Raw genomic sequence first — 19,548 nt, 5'->3', positions numbered from 1 at the left:
TTGTTTAGTATCTGGTGGTGTGGTGGTGTTAGTGGACATTATAGCGTAATTTGTAGTTCCTTGGTCCATTTGTTTCTTATGAAAGAGTCTAGTACAGGTCTGCTCTCGATATACCACCTCTCACTTGTACATAAACCTCGCTAGTACGTAAAAAAATCATATCCCGCACCGAAACAGCATCACTCCCATACAAATTTTGTTCTACACAACATAATTCTACATAACATAAACCTCGACATAACACACGCTACGGCGCGGTCCCCGACGTGCGCACTCTCGATACAACATTAATTCAAGTGCATGGTACGATCAAGCGGTTGCTGTGGCTAGGCAGTTTAGGCCAGTTTAGTCCTACATAACGTAAACTTCGGTATAACGCACCCTACGGCGCGGTCCCCGACGTGTGTACTCTCGATACAACGTAGATTCACATGCGCGGTACAATCAAGCTGTAGCCGTAGCAAGCCAGTTTAGTCTTATTGTGTATATATTCTACGGCATTGATGGTATCAGATGTCGATGGTGGTACAGTGTGTAAATGTTTGAAAGGTTGAACCCGCCTTGTAAAACCCTTCATTTTGAGGTACATCTTGTATTTTACACACGGTTTTCTACATAACATAACTCTCGATATAACATAATTTTTGCGTGGTCCCACACATTACGTTATATGGAGACTAGACCTGTAGTAGTAGTATTAATTTAGTATTTGATTAGGGGAGACCCAACAGGCATGACCCTGTTATAGGGAACCCTAGGTGAATCTTTGTCAGGTGAGCAAAAGTACCAGACGATTGTGCCTGACGTCTAATCCAAAGAAACTCAAAGCAACTGGAATACTACTTTTCAAGATCTAGACGTAAAGGGAGGATATACAAGGGTGCAAGTTATGCAGTAGAGTCCACCAACTACATGTACAATATTTCCCAGGTCATCAATAATTTTAGTGATTCAATTCTTCCATGCACTGTCTCCGGATTGAGAGATTGCGATTGGATGCATTGTCTGTAGGTGGATGGAGCACAGACGGCTGCTACTTGGCTAGGAAAGTGATGAACGGAGCCAGCATCACAGTCCAGTGCAAGTGCACACACCTCACAAACTTTGCTGTGCTGATGGTGAGTGATAGGGGGCGTTCGCTTTTGATCTACACGTTTGGGTAGAAACTACTTCTTTCGATAGATGCGTTCCTTTTTCTCTACTCAAAAAAGTAGATTCTACCTTTCTCTACCGGCTATGCCAGGTTTGAAGCTGGTAAAGGTACGGAATGTCCAGTTGTACACAATTCCATAGAGAAGAAAACATTTCACGTACAGATCGTGAAAAGCTACTAAATCCGGTAGTACAACTTTCGTGCACTTACCTCTACCTTCTACCTCTCTCGGTAGAATCACTCTACTCTACCAGGTAGCTAAGAAGGAACGCAGCCTGAATAGTCTTTTTTTTCTGTACCATAAAATAATTATTGTAATGAAATTTCAAGCTTTCCGTGGACACACGGCTACACCGAATTTTTCCTGATTCGTAGGAATGCCACCACCCTCAAGGATCAAGGAGCAGATGCAACTCCTAAAGCGATGGGATGTGAGTAGATCACATTCTGCACAAAGTTGTCAAAGTCCGAAAATCCAACTCGCGAAATCTATGTTTCCCTTGTGCAAGCCCACGAGTTCCCAATTAGTTGTTGATTGCAGTACGGCTGGAAAATCTTTCCACTTCTAAGCAGGCTTTTCGGACCAAAGCCAGTCGACTCAGAGTCCAAAAGACTACAACATATGGGTCAATCGCGGTCATATGGACTTTCATCAGAATGATTTTGCGCTTTTAGGCACATTTTGCATACAAACCACCATCTAGTAGGGCGCAGTCACCCAGTTTTGGTGGAAGTGCGCCAGTTCGATTGGGAATAAAGGAGGAAGGGAGCGTCTCAGATTCCTCGGACCAAGACCAATCGACTCATGACCCCGAAGACTACAACTGGTGAAAATTTGATTTAGGCTTAACTTCCCCTTTAAATTGGGGTAAATCTGAACTTATGCTACTTATCACGGTATGTTAAGAAAAACGGTTGAGCTACAAATTCTGGAAAGTCGGGCAGCTAGACTGCTAAGCACACCATTATTTTTCTTGTCACCTAACCTGTTCAATGTTTGTTTTCTGTTTGCCATACGTCGTCTAGTCTCGCGATGCCATTAGCACACCCAACAAGGCTCTAAGCATCATCACCTACATGGGCTGCGCCCTGTCTGCAATCGCGTTATCCGCTGCCATGGTCACAATTGCGAGTTTCAGGTTTGTGAATGTATTAGTTTCCAACTGGCGATGGTGATTGTGTGTGGAAGTAATTTGAAGTATGCACTACATGTACATGTATGATATGTGACACTCTGCGTCACGGCGAATCTCAACTGGCCTCCTTTCGTCTTTCTCCTTTGAATCACTCTGCACTTTGTGAACAGAGGACTTCGCCGGCCATTTGCCGATATTGTCCGCTTTGGAAATGTACGCGTACATCTCATTGAAGTGATGGGAACAGCGATAGATCTTGTTCCTACTAACGTTCTCCGTGTAGTATTCTTGTTGTGACATGTATTCCCCAAACCATTAATCTGCTTGCTTCTCTTGATCTGTCTTCATTATCATATTTTCATGTTTTGCCGACCACGTTTTGGGTTCTCGTATTTCCCTCACTCTCTTTGGCTTCTTCAGGACAATGAGGGCAAGACGACACAACCGGATAGTGTTCTTGCTGTGCACCGATTTGCTGCTGGCGATTGCATTCTTCGTGTTTGGCATCACGGCTACATCCAACCAGGCAGCTTGCACGTTTGTCGCACTGTTTCTTCACTTTCTCTTCCTGCTGATGTTTGCACTGACTTCCTTGGAAGCCGTCATGCTCTACAAACAACTGGTGGATGTGTTCGGTGGGCTGAGTGACGTCACCACAAGGATCCTCCTTCTATTGACGTTCGGTAAGACGATATGACCCACAGGATACTTTCACTGAGTCACTACTTCACGTATTAGTCCACACTACTGCGCAATAAGCAATAGGGTTTAACGGGTGTCAGCGGCCGTCGTGAGTTCCCTTCGGGAACGGATAAGATAATTTAACTCTTTTTTTTACTGCGCGATTATCATGGTTTTCTTGCATCATTCACCTTGACACTAGTGTCTTCTAAACACCAAGCCGTTGACTTTATCTGCACAACATTAATACCTCCTCTCTAATCTGTGCTTGTGCGATTTTGACAGGGCTTCCCCTGTTCATAGTTGGAATGGCAGGAGGGATCACAAGGCTTCGTGCCCACGGCAACAGCAAATAGTAAGAATATCCAGTGTTGGTTGATTTTACAATCTCGCTCATCATCAATCTGTTCTCACTGCAACGTACTAGTACACAATAAGTTACCCAGGTAGTCATGAAGATTTGTCCGAAGCACCCGCTTTTTATCTTCGGAGTAGGGCAGGGTTCCTAAGTGTTGCTTTTGCCACTCTTTCCTTTTGCCTGCTAACCCCGTCTTGTCTTTATCGCCGTGGTTGGCTATGGCCCACTATCTTCACATTGGCCGGTGTTTCCACTGAGTCTTGAGATGTAATAAATAAATAGATAAAATCATAATGGACTCGGCTGGAGAGCCAAGGGTAAATTTATAGAGTTGTTGGAGTGCGCATCCAAGATGTGCTAGAGCTATTAGCCTGTTAGTTGTAGAACGTCAGTACCGTCGGTCAGTATCTTGCAATTTTAGCGCATGAGCTGATTGTTTAATAACTGGTGGTGTTAGTGGAAATTAGAGCGTAACTTGTGGTTCCTTGATCCTTTTTCTTTTCTAAAAAATCATATCCAAGTCAGACGACCATTCATGCCTTAATACTGCCCAACTTGTTGGTGCATGTGGATTGGTTTCTGCAGTTGCTGGATCACGAAAGACGCAGTGTTCTACGGGTCCTTCATAGCTCCCATGTGCGTCTCACTTGTGTTCAATATCGTGGTGTTGGTGCGAGTTGTGGTCTCGTTGCATGAACGTGGCTCCAATGTTGCATCCGCCATCACCACCAAACACACATCTGGCGTGCAATATTTGCTGCGTGTAGTTGTATTTCTGTCGATTCTCCTAGGTGTTTCCTGGCTGTTTGGTGCCCTGGTAGCCGTCTATGATCACCTCGCTCTTCAGTACATCTTTGCCATCACCAACACTCTCCAGGGGCTGGGAATCTTTGTGCACGTGTCACGTGATGCCGAGGTGCGTTCTGCCTGGAGAAATTCGATCATGTCCGTCCTCAGTCATGTCTCTATTGCCTCCCATGCGAGCTCCAAATCCAGCCAGGCAGCCCCCGTCCAGCTACGTGAAGGACGCAATGCAGCTGCAGCGATAAAGAGCCTTCGCAGGGAGAGCAGTGCGCACGTGGAACAAGCGTCAAGAAGTGATGCCAGCGATGGTGGAGAAGCGGGTGGTGGTTTACACACTCAGGTCATTCTTTCCGAGCAAAGTGAGAGTGCGTGCTATACTCTCAAAGAGACGAGTGATGTAGCTGCCAGCCATGCGGAGCTGTTATGAGCTAATTCAATGTGCATCAATGCATGCCAAAGCGTTCTCTTCTGTTGCTGCAGGCACATTCCTGTCTATTTTGCACGACATTGCACTTCATTCTAAGCCATTATGCATTGAAATCATAGAGCTGGGCTCCGAGTATGACAGTTCTAGCTTTCTACAGGAGAATCACGCTGTCTGTTTTACATTATAGAGTAGCACACACATTCTGAATTAGACTTTTACCTGGTATCATCTGCTGTCAGTTTCGGCAACATAACTTTTCATGCATTGTGATGGTGAAGCGTGTTGCCGTCAGCCGACCTGGACTCGCTCGTCCTTCGAACATTAGACCTTTTCTAAAGTTTCGAATTTCACGACACCGCATCATCCTGCAGCACAGACCACCCTCCCTAAACGCGTTAGGTTTGGCTATTGAAATTACCGCCTTTCTCCGTAACAGGTTTCCCCTGTTCGCGCTCTCTTTAGTCACTATCCCTGTAGAATGTACATGTACACGATTGTACATGCATGTATGTGCAACATCAAACATCTTGCTGTAATACCCCATCACTTTGCACCTTACTCCTCACCACACACTACTCATGCAATTCTTATGCATATCTTTCACCTTCCCCGCCGCTGTTTTTTTCACTTATTCGCAATCACCTTTTTCTTACCCTCTTGCTGGTGTGATGCTGAGTTGTGTTGCTCGTATAAAGTTGGTGCGTACTTTACCGATCCTCTCTTGCTGCGTTTCGGTGGTCATGAAAACGAGACCCCAGATCGGCGGAGCTCCCTAAACCTCACCTCCACTGCCACGATTCATGTTGTGCGTGCGTCCCTAGTTGCCTGCATGTTGGTCCGCATGATTCGACCCGAACACGAAGTGATGTAGGTGTTCGTCAAGTAGGAACTGTGACATTTCCGTTGTCATATTCACATAATAATAATGGTTGCATGCAGTGTGCTGAACGTGCTTGGTACTGTAACCTGCTTATAGTGTACAGCTCCGGCAGCCATCCTCTGGTTCTACGGTGCTGTTTGCCGCGTGGTTGGCTGTTGGTTGAAATGTACACGATGTGACATTGTTATCAGGACTTTGGCATACACCGAATATTACCTGCTGCTACGTGCGAGCTCCCTCTGAAAAGACGTACATTTCCTTAGTATGAACGTTGTCCTGGGAACAAGTGTATTGTGTCCCAATGAGGTGCATGTACGTCCACATAGCTATATGTTGGGATGAGAAGTGCCTCGGATACAACGTTTTCTTTGCTGTCCCACCGGGGAAGCACGTTTTGGTCAGATTTCGAACGTACTTGTACTCTTATCACGTTTCACACTCACACACGCACGCACGCACGCTCACAAACACACGCACACATACTCGCGATCACACGTTCAATCACACCACCACACACGCACGTACAGCACTCATAATCTGTCATCAAGGAAGGATGCAACGCAGTCACCCCTATTACCACTATCTCGATTGAACACCATTTTTGCTGCTGGTCAAACATGCTGATTTGTATCTGGGCTCATATGCATTCTACTGTTTTTAGATATCTGCGTACTTCGAAGTAGCTCAATAGAGAGGTCAAGATGCACGTTATTTCCGACGCGACGCGAAAGTTCAGCTCGCGCTGTTTGGCTCGCACGGCGAAAAACAACGCGAGTGACCTGCAGCCCACGTCGAAATGTGGAGTTTTACACCAAACATGACGTGAAATTGCGCGTCTTTTGAAACCTCTCTACTATGAGTATTTGCCTGCTCAGGGTGCACCCTGTGCTGACAGGGAGAACTCCGGAAAGCTGCCAGGTTTGCGACAGCAGTGCACCAAGGTCTGCATGGGGGCAGAGGAAGGAACAAAATCAAATCTGCTGTGCACATGCCAACCGGAACACACAGGCAGCTTCAAGCCATTATCGACGAAGCGAACACCTTTCAACTGTATCGAATTATGTTGATTAGTAGCTTCTAAAGCTTTGGTGCCGCCACTTGTAGAACTAAGTGTTGGCTACGTGTCAAAGGACATCTTACCGGGTAACATAACCATCCTTTTAACAAAATTTGCCAGAGGCTATACGCCTCCTGATCACACCTATCGGTTTATCGCTAGAGCAAATAAAAGGTCCCAGGACAAGTGAACGCGTGTGCCGCCAGTGATAAGCCAGACATAAGAGAACGTGCAACTCGGGGATCACTGCTTTCTGTCCATCTATCTGGCTCGTAGATGAAGAGGAGAAGCATATTGTGACCAGTCAGCAAGTGAAATTATCTTTTTGCCTGCAAAGCAACTGTTGGTGCGTGTCGAACTGCAATCTCTGATTAATTCTCGCACTAGGTCGCAGTGCATTCGAGCAAGACCGGTGTGCTGATTGATTTTACCCAACGGCGTGTTTGGAACTCTTTCACCGTGAGAGACTGTATGTTCGAAAACCTTAACGTCTCACGTGCAGCACTCTCTGTGCACTAATCTGATGGAGGGCTCACACAAGACTGTATCGGTTCTGGTGGTCATATTGTGTTACGGTAGTTTCGTCACCATCTCCATCACACATGCCTGGAAGGAGCCGTGCGCGAACCTATGCCACTGCAACATCACGTATGTCCTCTGTCCTGCTCAGAGTGCTCTGCAGTACGTACCAACAGTGGTCATTAACGGCAGCAGCAGAGAGGCCATCATCCCTTATATGTAGGTACCAGTAACTTTGCCGTGCTGAATATACCCTTGTTTACATTAGCTGGTTTGCGGCCTATATTTCATGAGTGGATGTGTACCTTCTATTTCAATTACTTAGTCTCAGGAGGTGGGCCGGCCCTCCAGCCCCTCAGTCAGTCCTGGTTCGAATTCGGATCGATCAATCCAACGCGTCCGACACTGGAAAGCAGCAGTTTAAGATTCCTAGCAGTACAGGTGTGGTAACAGGTTTGATCTTAGAACAGAAAGGTTGCAGGCTGTCCAAAAGACTGCTCAATGCCCAAGGTCAGTGCTACTTACAACACGAAGAAGAAGGTCAAGAATTCTGTTCTGTTTCATCTACAAGGTGATCATTGGACAATATTCTTACTGTTTTAATCCCATTGTAGCAGCGAGAGTTTGGGCTGTGTACTTTTACAAGTAGGTATAGCAAATCTACATCATGTTTGCGAAACGTCATTCCCGCTGCTGTGTATTATGTTTTATGCTTAGGGACCTGCGATGGAATCGGATCCAATCAATCCCAGATGGAAATTTCTCTGCGTTCTCTTCCCTTCAGATATTGTAAGTAGCTGGCTGGCATTGATGGGCGGTGTAAATCTCGTATGCGTAACTTGTGCTCACTATCAAATTGAACATGAAAGTGCTGAAGGTTAGTGGTAGTTAGAGTGCTAACTCAGGTCATGGGGCGATCAGCTTCACGATTGCGGAGAGAGTCGCGGCAGACGTGGACAGCACGTGGCCAGTGTGACACGGTGCGCCAGTATGTGTGTCAATCAATGTGCCTGCGGGCGTGTGCGTCTGTGTGTGTGCGCGGGCGAGGGATCCAGGGCTTTGGATGGTACGTACATGTATGTGTGATCGGCCTAATCGCCTTTTTTCGGATGAGATACCGGGCATCATCATCATCATCTGCATTACCGAAAAAATAATAATAGTAAAATAATTATAAAAATAAAACACTAAACGGCATTATGCAGCTGTGTGAGCAATAGATGCACAGTGTGACTGACAACCATCTCTGTCAGATGCCTACTGGCCATTCTCTTGCATAGTCATACCAGTCCACGAAACGATAATATTGTCAGGAAAGGAAATCTTCGGACGACCACGCTTTCTCTTACCATCCACGACACCAAACATCAAGTCACGTACAAGCTCGCAGCCAGATGGGCGGCATGTGTGCCCGAAATAGGTCAGTTTGCGTATCTTGACCCTGGCTAGCAGCTGTCTCTGTACTCCCAACTCCACCAGGATACGTCCAGTTGTGCGCTTCTCCATCCAGGATACTCTGAGCAGATGTCGGTAGCACCACATCTCTGCATGCACTTATCGAAATACTGACGATCTGATCAACAGACAGTGCTCAGCTGCTAGCCAGTTTTGCAGTTTTGCAAGTTTCACTTTTTGCATGTGGAAAACCCTATAATTGTAATAGAAGTTTGGTCGATATTTCTAATCATTCTACATCTACCTTCACTGATGAGCTATGCATTAGCGAAACAGCTATCTGAAGGAATTATCAATATCGTCTACGGAACTGTCCTCACCGTGATGATGGTTGTGTGCAGTAGGGTCTAGTCGGCTAAAGAGCGCAGAGTATTTGTGGAGGCGACTCAACATTTTCTTCAATGGCCGAGAACTCTGTCGCACCCTGGAATAATATCATACGTGCGCCGTTAGGCCACCCTTTCTTTTTTCGTTGTTTAACGTCCGCGCCCGCGTACCTTTTTGCCTCCGACCGGAAAAAAAAACAAGAAAGTAGTAGTACCAATAATATGCGAAGTTGTAAATACATGATTGTGTAGTTTCACGGTGTGCCGATCATGACCTTAAACTTATAAGTTATAATCTTGCCTCCCGGGCATGCCTTTGTCTTGTGTTCTTTTTCTTTTTTTGTTGGCTTTTAAATATCATACGGTGTGTGTCCTAGTAAAAATCCAGATGTAATGAATTCATGACATGCTAACTCCATGCTATGTACCTGTTTTGTTGGATTCATCAGGCATGTGCTCCAATGTACCATCAAAGAGTGTTGTTCTATGCCTGCAAGTGCCGTTAGACCCAGATATATTGTATATATCACATGCTTTACTGGTCAAAATGTTTGATTGGGGTTTCCAGTTTTTGGAATGGGCTTTTGTTTTTTTTCCGCCCTCCCGCGTACCTTTTCGCGAAAAAAAGGACGTTAAACAATGAATTAACAAAGGGTGGCCTTAGCGTCAGAGCAAGAAAAGGGACAAGACGAGGCAAGGGACAATCCGGCGGACGCAATACCATACGACCAACTGTTTCTACCAGCGCTATTGTACCATCGACACAGCTCTGACGACGATAACACTGACATACTGGGCGAATGCCACATGACCTCCCAGCTCGTCAACGGCAGTAGGTGATGGGCACATGACGACAAAGTAGCGGGTCGTGGGGTGAGTTTGCAGGCCTTCATGGCGCTCGGACAAGTGCAATACACAGACTCTCACTAGCAGTACACCCATTCTGGCTCTTTATTTCTGCATTGATAGTCATAGTGATTGATTTTCCGCGCCGAATTTCTGACGCTGCGTGCGTGTCCCATGCGCGTCAACAGTACTTCACACTTTCCTTTTCCCGTGTTATCAGGACTTCTTCTGAAGGCTGGTAATGTTACGAGTAACGATTCCGTGGCCAAGGTGACCCGTTGTAGCGTTTCCACGGGTAGAACGCTGACATCACAGACGCTGCTGGTCTGTCACATCGGTGCAACCGTCTTGAACTACTTGAAGTCCGTGATGAAGTCCCACACCTCATGGAGGTACACACAGACTCAGTCATGCATGTATACCTGCGTCTTTTGTTGACTCACGAAAGAAATTTTAGCACTTGCTACTGGAGCTATCAGTGCGCACAGCCCGCTTCAAGACTTCATCCACTTGGGTCAGTTGCTCGAAAAGTATAATTGCTACTCTGAGGCTGAGCAACAAACGTAAATGAATAGTGAGCGGACTTTCGCCTGCCATTGCTGAGTGTGTGTTTGTCCTCCTTACGTAGTCATGAAGAACAGTGTTGTAAATTATTTCAAAGTAGAAGTCGCCTGGGTTTGGCTCGGTAAGGTAACAGTGTAAGCAGGAGATTCCGGCCGTTTGACTCATGCCCAGCGGCAGTGTGGGTGTGTGAAGCGGTAAATACTTCTGGGTGATGCTATTTACATGCTCAAAGTAGTGCGGATGTTTGAAACTTTCCTCGTTCATCAATGGCTATAACGTCAGCCGCAGCCTAGGGCCTAGGGGCCGCGGAGCTACGAGACTTTGTGTGAAGCTGCGAGACGGACGCCCAACCTGTGCATTTACGTCAATGATGGTCGATTCTGTGGCTGTCTCGGCACTCAGGTGCAACACGGTAAGATAATTTTTTTACAATCAGATGGAGCACCTTCATCCAGAACACGACCACCAATTTAAAATTTCGAAGTTAGTGAGTAGAGGCTGTCGTCACATTGCAGTACTGGTAGAGTAATTTTGTTTGTTTGTTTAGCTTTATTTTACTTCACCAGAAGCACAGGCAAAATCTGCCTTCTCACTAGGCGTATTGCCACAGTTCTCGCAAAAGGATGAAGGTGTTTCGGGCACTGAAGAACGGACTTCCAAAGGACGAACAGGCTAGGTTTCAACAAGCACACTGTACTGATTTATAGACAGTTACTCGACTGGACGTAGACCATAGTACTTGAAAGTAGGAGCGGGCTAGGCCACAAGGCTGGCCCCCAGTTCTTCCACACCCAACACTGAACAGTACTCAGCACTGAGTCTTGGCCACGCATGGAGAATTTGGTCAGTTGACCAGATGAATCATGATCAGAATGAAAACGGGAGCTAGGGAAACTGGATACTTAGGCGTAGCAAGACAAGGAAAGGTGAAAACTAAAACGACTGAGCGCGGGTATCTCACCCAGTTCTTTTCCAGATCGAGGTTATAATTGTATAATTGTATTCGTCTGCTCAAATTTCTCTCATTATCGACCCTGCTGTCTCTCTTCCTGACATCATGTGCGAGTTCTTTTCTCATGAACAAGAAGCCGACTTCATTCCAGAGTGACATGATGTGCTGTCGACTGACTTCAAAAGCAGCTGTTGACGCAACATGAGGAACAGTGCCAAACAGCTCTGACTGTAGGCTATGTAGTAGCACCCGGCAGTAGCCATACAAATCGCATAATCACTGAGGATGAATGTCCAAAAGACGTCCAAAAAACAGTCAAGATGTTCTAAAATGTCCACACTATCAAAAAATGCCTGGGGAGAGAATAGTTCCTGTGTGGGGACTCGACATGCTCACGGGAGAAGCAGAAAGGATTCTTTGAGGGTGCAGGTCTACCCTTGCTTGTAGGTAAACCCAGGGGTTTCGATATGTTTGTCTTATGACGGGTAAGATCTACTATTATATCCGGACATGAATGTACGCATTTCAGGCGTCAGGAAATGTTTGAACGTTGAATACTTAAAATGAGGTTTGTCTTGTAAACGATGTCGTACACGTACTAACGACTGTACAACTGTAGTGTGGTAACAACCTTCCTGGGGTTAAGAAAATGATGTGCTGCATCAGCAGCTGCATCAGGCACAATCATTACATTCCTTTGAGATGTTTCCAGCTGTATTCGTGAAAATTCCTGGCGGCTTGTAACTTTCCATATTATGCTCCTTGCACAGGTATATGTCAGAGAACATACTGAGCACGCTTACGCCGCACTCCTTCGATGGGCTCCGCAACCTAATCCTGCTGTAAGTGATGTTACTAACGTATATCCTATATCAGGCTCTCACATATCTTGACTTTTTATTATTATTTTTCTCACCCAATACCCCTCTACTCTGTTATCGGCCGTCTTAATAGTTGTGTTCATCACTGTTGAGGCTTCCGATGGAAAACGAGAGAGCTTGGAAGCTCATCGTGCATGTTGTGGGAACTGATGGAAATGTTTCCTGGGAAGGCGCTGACTCTGCCGAGCACGCGCGTTCTGGAGTCGACGGGATCACTCTGCCGACGTTTCCTGTGACCGGCGCTGACTCGTCCGTTCACGCCTATTTTGGAGACGACGGGATCTCTCTTCCAAAGTATGTTTTTGCTGACGCATCCTATCACCTATTCGACAACTAACATCCATTCTAATTTCATTTCCTCCTCGTCTCCTTATTTCTTTCCAGAAAGTCTCTCTATACATCAGGGAGTCGTACTGTATTGGCAGCTACCCTAACGGGTCACGCCGCCCACCACCCAAGCATGGGTATGATGAGGGACAGTGGCAACAGAAACAGAAAAAAACAGCAAGCAGGGAGAGAAAGCAAGAGAAAGACGGCGATAGTAGTACATCTGGTGTGCGACGTATAGAAAAGAGAGATGACAAGCGATGCGCACAAAATAGGAAACAATAATTATTTTTGCAGTTCCGAAACAATCAACCAGGTGATGGAGTGTGGGCACCCGAAGTCCCACCTGGACTCCACTGGAAGAACATCCCATGCCGGGATATCAGCGATAGGCCAAGCGTTGAAAAACAGCCATGAGGACACATCGTCTAGAAGTCCACCGCGCTCGAACTGAAATTGCAGGTTCAAACAATTTCCCACGCGGCGTCAGGCAGCGTAACTCTTCTCCCTGCATCACCATCCATCTCCAGCAACCGTCTCCACTCACAGCTCATGCCTCTGCCACCACTGTACTCCTCCGAGCTTCGCAGTTTGAAACCATTCGGGGGTCAGCTACACCACCGCGAATGGAGAGACGAGGACGACAACGGTCGTGACTGAAAAGACACTGCCTTGGCGACCGCGTCGCGGAACCCTCACCCCAGCAAATTCAGAAATACGCCAGGGGCAACTCTGGTGGACCCAGAGCCACCCCCTTGGCAAGACTAGTAAGAGGAACGACTGAAAACTCAGATAAAACGGAGCTACAAAAAGTGCAACCGTCCCCTTCAAGCACATATGCAACACACATGGAGTCGTATACATGTACATAATATTGTGGCCAGCTGTTTGTAGCCAGCTGTGTTTGATGGTACGGTACGGGACAGATACGGGAGCCAGCAAATGGCCAGCTGTGCGATACGGTACGGGACAGATACGGGATAGCGCCAGGCGTGACACAAACAAACAAACAAACAAACAAACAAACAAACACCAAATTAAAGCTGTGTGGACCCTGGCTAGCGCCAGACGTTACTGAAGTAACGTCTTCTGCATGGCTACGGGAATAAAAGAATACTACTGGTAGGCCCGCAAGAACCGGTCCGGTTGGTCAGGTTATTACCGGACCAACTTTTCCCCCACCAACACATGTTTCCTACTGTGGAGAGCGTACACGTATGTACCCGCCATATCATCACTAAGGCTATGTATGAAAGGCCAGAATGCTAACGGACCAATTAAAAACTGCTTCCGGCCGTCCTGCAGTACATGTTTGAAGTACCCCAGCTGAATAACTGCAATTTGGACTGACAACCCACAGTAATACCTAATTATTTCCAGGCGGTGAAGTGAGGCCAGAGGTGTCATCAGTTGAAATATGAGATGAAGGATTTGTATTTATGGTGATGGCAGCCGTCGCGAGTTTCACTAGCCAATTGAGTCACATTTCAAAGATTCTGTTTTGAATCTCTCTAATCTGCCTTGGGTAGACGCATTTGAAGATAGCTCGGCCGTGAATCAGACAATCAGAAGAGTGTGTGTGTGTTTTGTTGTGTGTATTTCTCTGTGTATCGGTGTTGAAGGTGTAATGTTGTTGGTCCCAGGGTTCACACATTTTTTTGCAGCTACGAGTGTGGCACGCGTTTTTCAAGCTCGTAGCTTTTCGTTTTTTTGGACATCCCAGCCGGCATCAGGCCGGACTGGAGATAGCTAGGTGGGTAGTAGTAGTAGTAGTAGAAATAGTGTAGGATAGTCTAGATAGTTAGGTAGGGCCAGGCAGGAACCCTTCGCCATGGGCGAGCTCTCTGCTGAGGCCGTGACGAAGCTGCTTTGCACCCTCCCGGGGATTGAGCAGGGTCTCCTTGCAGTGATGCAAACGCTGGCAAAGTTCGCGACCGAGTCTGCTGATCGCGAAGCGCGTATGAAACGCAAAATTGGTGAGCTGGCAGCGGAAGTAAAAGATTTGAAGGAAGAGTTAGTTGTTTCAAAAAACTCCGCCATTGCCTGGATGCAGTCGAAGACGACGAGAAACAGCTCACCAGTTCAAGCAGACGTACATCGTACGCAAAGTAGTACCGGTAGTACCCGTGCCAGCAAACGCAGCGCCAAGCAAGCTGCAGGTCACATGGAACCCAGCAGCACCGTATCACGTACTGGCGTCACAAGCGCGGGTCGAAAGCCCCACTGCCCCCAGGCCCGGGGAAGCGGTGGCTTGGCAAAGGCAGAGTGTTCTGAGTCACAGCCCAAGACAGATGTGACAGAGTCCAAGTCTCAGACAGATGTGACAGAGTCCAACAGCAAGCCAATCTTCCATGTTATCGAGGATGACTCATGGAAGCTTGTCTCCTCAGAACCACCCAAGAACAAGTGTGCCGTAGTGTACGTGGGCAATATCGCCACAGATAGCACTGAGAGCCACTTCAGGCAATTTATCAAAACCAGGAGTGAGTTTCTAGGCGCCTCTATTCCTGTCCACACCTGCAGTGTATGGCTGTCAGAAAGTGGGCGTGCTTCCGCCAGAGTGACCATCGATGCCACTTCATTCTCCACAGTTACAGCGCCCAACTTCTGGCCAAGACCCCTATACTGCAGGCCATGGAGGTTCTCTGAAACCAGCTCTGAGGGCAGCACCAGCAGTCGCTGCCACAGTAGCAGAAACAGCACCTCTACCAGTGTTCTGACTAAACAGCAACAGCAACAACAGCAGCAGGGCTCAACCTCCTCCCCGCCGCCACCGCCGCCACCACCGCCGCCACCACCACCGGCAGACATCATCTCCACTCCACTGCCTGGTGGCCAAAAACGGAGAAACTCCCACCTCTCCCCACCAGAGGCTGGAGACCTGAAGAGATCAAACGGATCTGCGCCACAACATGACCTACATGGTCACCAATGAAGCGCTTCCTCAGGCTCCTACTCACCAATGCTTTTGGCCTAAAGTCAAAGCTTGGTGAACTTGCACATGTTGCAAAGTGCTCCTCACCTGATGTCATCGCTGTTACGGAGACAAAATTCTCAACCGCAAAGGTCACTGACAGTGAGGTCTGTCTGTCCGGATACGCTCCCCCAATCCGACATGACAGAAACGCTCATGGAGGCGGAATTGCCATCTGGGTGAAATCAAACATGGCCTTCCAGCACCTGGACCGGTTCAGCACGGAACACCACGAAGTGATATGGATATCTGTATCAACAGCTAGCCGGTCCAAGATTGTTATCTGTGCACTCTACCGATCAGGCTCCACAGCCGGGACAGACACCAAGCTGATCGAATACCTTGATACCCACCTAGATGAGGCCCGCAGCCACGGTGACTATGTTATCCTCGCAGGGGACTTCAATGTCCACAATGCAGCATGGCTAGGGAGCACCAAGACTACCTCGGCAGGAGAAGCAGCCGAGGAACTCTGCTATGTTCATGGCCTGGAGCAACATGTCAACATCCCCACACGTGGAGACAACACCCTGGACCTTGTGATGTCTGACTTTAGTGAATCGGTTCACGTGAAATGCCATGCCCCACTGGGGTCCTCTGACCACGCTGTCCTCACCATGGACTTCCCTATCTCTGCGTTCCGTGAACCAAAAACCACACGCACTGTCTGGCGGTACAACCAAGCAGACTGGAACCGCCTCTGTCACTTTTTCCTAGCCTATGACTGGTCAACTGCCTTCACCACCAGCGCTGATGAGTCGTGCGCCAACATCACCGAAGTTATCCTCCAGGGTATGTCACGTTTCATCCCATCCCGGCAACTCACATCCCGGCCGACGGATCCAGCTTGGTGGACCCCTGAGTGCACGGATGCCATAAAAGCAAAAGAGAGGGCTTGGGCTACTGCCAGACGGCAGAAGTCAACAGCAGCGCGGCAGACAGCCTCAGCAGCCACTCTACGTTGTAATGACATCCTCCAGCATGCCAAGGTGGCCCGCCTGGCTACCCTGCGTACTAAGCTCTTCAAAGCTAGCCTGAGTAACCGCTCGTGGTGGTCTACCATCAAGCAAGCAGGTGGCAGCAGCAGAAACACGTCCATCCCAACTCTCACGCCGCAGCCTGGTTTGGAATGCGTATCGAATGCCGAAAAAGCTGAGTGTTTTGGGCAGTATTTCGCCTCAAAGTGCAGCCTGGGCGCCGACGACTTCCCCGCCAACCAACCAGCGACTGATTTCTCCCACGTTGCTCAGCGCACGGCTGAAAAGCTCTCAACGGTTCGGTTCCGCCCTGCCACTGTCAAGAGAGAACTCCGGCGCCTAAATGCATCGAAAGCTACTGGACCGGATTGCATTCCCGCGCGAGTTCTGAAGATGTGTGCCGACCCCCTAAGTAAGCCACTCTCCAAACTGTTCTCCCTTAGCTTCTACAGCATGGTTATGCCGACATCCTGGAAGACAGCTAGAGTCACACCCATTCACAAGAAGAAATCCAAGAACCTGCCTCAACACTACAGACCTGTGTCTCTGCTGTCTATCATATCCAAAGTGATGGAAACAATTGTCAATCGTCAGATAACCAGTTTCGTGGAATCCCACAATGTCATCTCTGCGAAACAGTTCGGGTTCAGAAAGGGCCTGAGCACAGCCGACGTCTTAACCAAGCTCCACTGTGAATGGTCCCGAGCAGCCGGCCTAGGAGGAGCCGCCCATGTTTTGGCGATAGCCATAGCAGGCGCCTTTGATAAAGTCAGCCATGCTGGCCTGCTGCATAAGGCTTCCGTGTACGGTCTAGACAGCCCGCTTCTCGGATGGCTGGAAAGCTACCTGCACAACCGGCGCCTGCAGGCTGTTGTGGGCGGCCAAGAGTCCTCCCTGCACCATATCCAAGCAGGGGTACCACAAGGTAGCATCCTTGGACCAACGTTATTCCTCCTGTACGTAAATGACTGTGGAAGGTCACCTTCGAGCCATCCAAATCTCAGGCCCTCATCATCGACCACCGCAAGCCTCCCCCAGAGTTCCCACCAGTGCTCTTCAATGGAGTGACTGTTCCTGAAGAGAAGGAAATTAAACTTCGGGGCATAGCATTCGACTCGCAACTGTCCTACGCAGCACACCTCCGGGCCGTGGCCTCAAAGGCTGCCCAACGCCTACACTTCCTGAGAAAGGTTGCGCCCCTGTTGGACTCCAGCGGCCGCACGGCAGTCTACAAAGGCTTCGTGCGGCCAACAATGGAATACTGCTTCCTGGTGTGGATGGGGTCAGGTACATCCAGACTGGACAAAATCCAGCACAAGGCACTGAAGGTGATTGGCCCAGGCGCCTGGCTCCCCAGCCTGAAACACCGCCGACTGGTTGCTGCGTTTTCGTTCACGTTCAAGCTGTCTTACCTTCCAACAACAAGCCCCCTGAAGCCCATCCTCCCACCTCCAGCCAATCCCCGCCCAGTGGGTGGTCGATCCACTAGGTTAGCCACGGAGACTGCCCACTGCCACCCGCTCCAGCTCAAGTCGACGCTGGCCGTGCGCATTCGTAGCAGCCTCCAGGGTTCCTACCCAGACTGCATCATTCCCTTGTGGAACAGCCTACCAGCGACCATTCTACCAGCACGGCCGCAACCCAGCCAGCTCCAATCATTCAAGGAAAAATGCAACAAGTATCTACTGCACCTGAACTGGCAAGCAGCCACCGACGCCCTATGAAACGGTTTAGACTAGTGCCTCACTAGCATCCTCCCCCCCCCCTTACCACAATGTGACGTTATCTTTCACTCTGCTTCTCTCACGACCATGTACCCATTGTCCTTGTTTCTCACTATTATTCATTTCCCACCTTCCTCCCCTCTACATGGTTTTACTGCATTATGGCGCGCTTTGTCTGCGTAGACGCCGAGACCTTTGAGGTCGGCTGAGCAGCCTGGCCCCGCCACCACTTCTCGCACATATTCGGGAATATAGTGGACTTTCGTATAAAAAAAAATATATATATATATATATATCGCGCAATGCCCGCTACATTTTGTAGTTTGAGCACTCTGGCGCTAGAGCGACGAGCTACCTTAATGTCTGTGGTGCCTCCTTTGCACCATGGCTGGTAGCTCGGCCTATTTAGCTCGTAGCTGTACTGATGAGGCCTTTATGGCCGAAACAGCTTGCTGTCTACAGCATTGGGTATATATATATATATATACTGTTGTGAATTCCAGCAGAAATCCAAGAGAGTTCGATACCGGGAAGGTAGAGCCGTGACACACTAGTCAGAACAACAGATGGCTTGATCAGTCACAACTTAAAGTTTCATGCCATCTCAGGCACTCATCAGGTGATATGAACATCAAGAAAAATAACCCACTATTTAAAGCCCAGTATGGCGGGACAAGGATAACAGAAAGCGCTAGGGGCGCTATCAACTCATATCCGATTCAGTGTCATAGCCAGTAAGGATCGCGGTACTAAGGTGATAAAGGATAAAGGTGATAAAACTGAGCTGGCCTAGCTAGTGAGTTCCGCGGTGCAAAGATGATGATGGTGACAAGGCGGCAGAGAGCTATCAACTGGCCCTACAGCCTGGAAGCAGGGTGCCGAGAAGATCATGTTATCGGTGTTGACAGCATGAATTTATTTTGATGTCGACATTTGGATATCAACTCCGACCGCTTGTTGAGGCTCGATCTCCTGTCGGCAGTGATTATTCTCGCCTTCTCCTCGAGGCACAGGCTGCATCTTTTTGTTATGTTGCTGTAGGCCTTGGCCTTCTGGACCACTCGCCACTTGATGTCGTGCGTCTTGCCATTATCTTTTAATTCCCACACATGCTTTGAGAGGCCCGTGGATTTGCGGTATCCAGGAAGCTTGATGGATGTCTTGTGGTTCCCGTATCGAAGCTTGAATGGAGGCTCCGTACTGCCAATGTAGGTTTTGGGCCCATCGCTGTGGCCATCACTCGACACCTCCGCCGCGTAGACTATGCTGGTTGCTTGGCACGCTCCGTTGAGAGGGCACTGGTCCTTGCGACGGCAGTTGCACGGCTTGTCCGGTTCCTGGACGCACAATTGACGCTTATTGTGGCCACTGATAATGTGGGCCATATTCGGCAAACAGGAGTAGCTCACCTTCACATTGAAGCGGTTGAAGATTTTGTTCATTTTGGACCCCTTAGGAAAATGCTTGTCGATCAGCCGGAGGAAGGTGCCGGCGATGTTGGTCCGGA

At 48.4% G+C, this 19,548-nt stretch overlaps 2 protein-coding genes across 2 annotated transcripts in view; both read left to right on the top strand.

Moving 5' to 3' along the window:
* Window positions 1-5,380, top strand: part of LOC135828350 (adhesion G-protein coupled receptor G2-like) — a 49,181-nt gene extending 43,801 nt beyond the window's left edge. The window contains exons 17-21 of the mRNA XM_065340801.1: window positions 1,012-1,118; window positions 2,180-2,292; window positions 2,710-2,972; window positions 3,256-3,325; window positions 3,914-5,380. Of these exons, the coding sequence (XP_065196873.1) occupies window positions 1,012-1,118; window positions 2,180-2,292; window positions 2,710-2,972; window positions 3,256-3,325; window positions 3,914-4,559 (1,199 nt within the window). The 3' untranslated portion in view covers window positions 4,560-5,380. The remainder of the gene's footprint in view (window positions 1-1,011; window positions 1,119-2,179; window positions 2,293-2,709; window positions 2,973-3,255; window positions 3,326-3,913) is intronic.
* A 1,271-nt stretch (window positions 5,381-6,651) lies between these two features.
* LOC135828861 (latrophilin-like protein LAT-2) overlaps window positions 6,652-19,548 on the top strand; it is a 54,863-nt gene continuing 41,966 nt past the window's right edge. Inside the window, exons 1-3 of the mRNA XM_065341289.1 lie at window positions 6,652-7,234; window positions 7,733-7,804; window positions 11,929-12,000. Coding sequence (XP_065197361.1) covers window positions 7,020-7,234; window positions 7,733-7,804; window positions 11,929-12,000 — 359 coding nt within the window. The 5' untranslated portion in view covers window positions 6,652-7,019. The remainder of the gene's footprint in view (window positions 7,235-7,732; window positions 7,805-11,928; window positions 12,001-19,548) is intronic.

The sequence above is a fragment of the Sycon ciliatum genome, chromosome 12 (assembly GCF_964019385.1).
Source record: "Sycon ciliatum chromosome 12, ocSycCili1.1, whole genome shotgun sequence".
Taxonomy (NCBI): Eukaryota; Metazoa; Porifera; class Calcarea; order Leucosolenida; family Sycettidae; genus Sycon; species Sycon ciliatum.
This window is presented reverse-complemented; position numbering and strand designations above follow the sequence as displayed.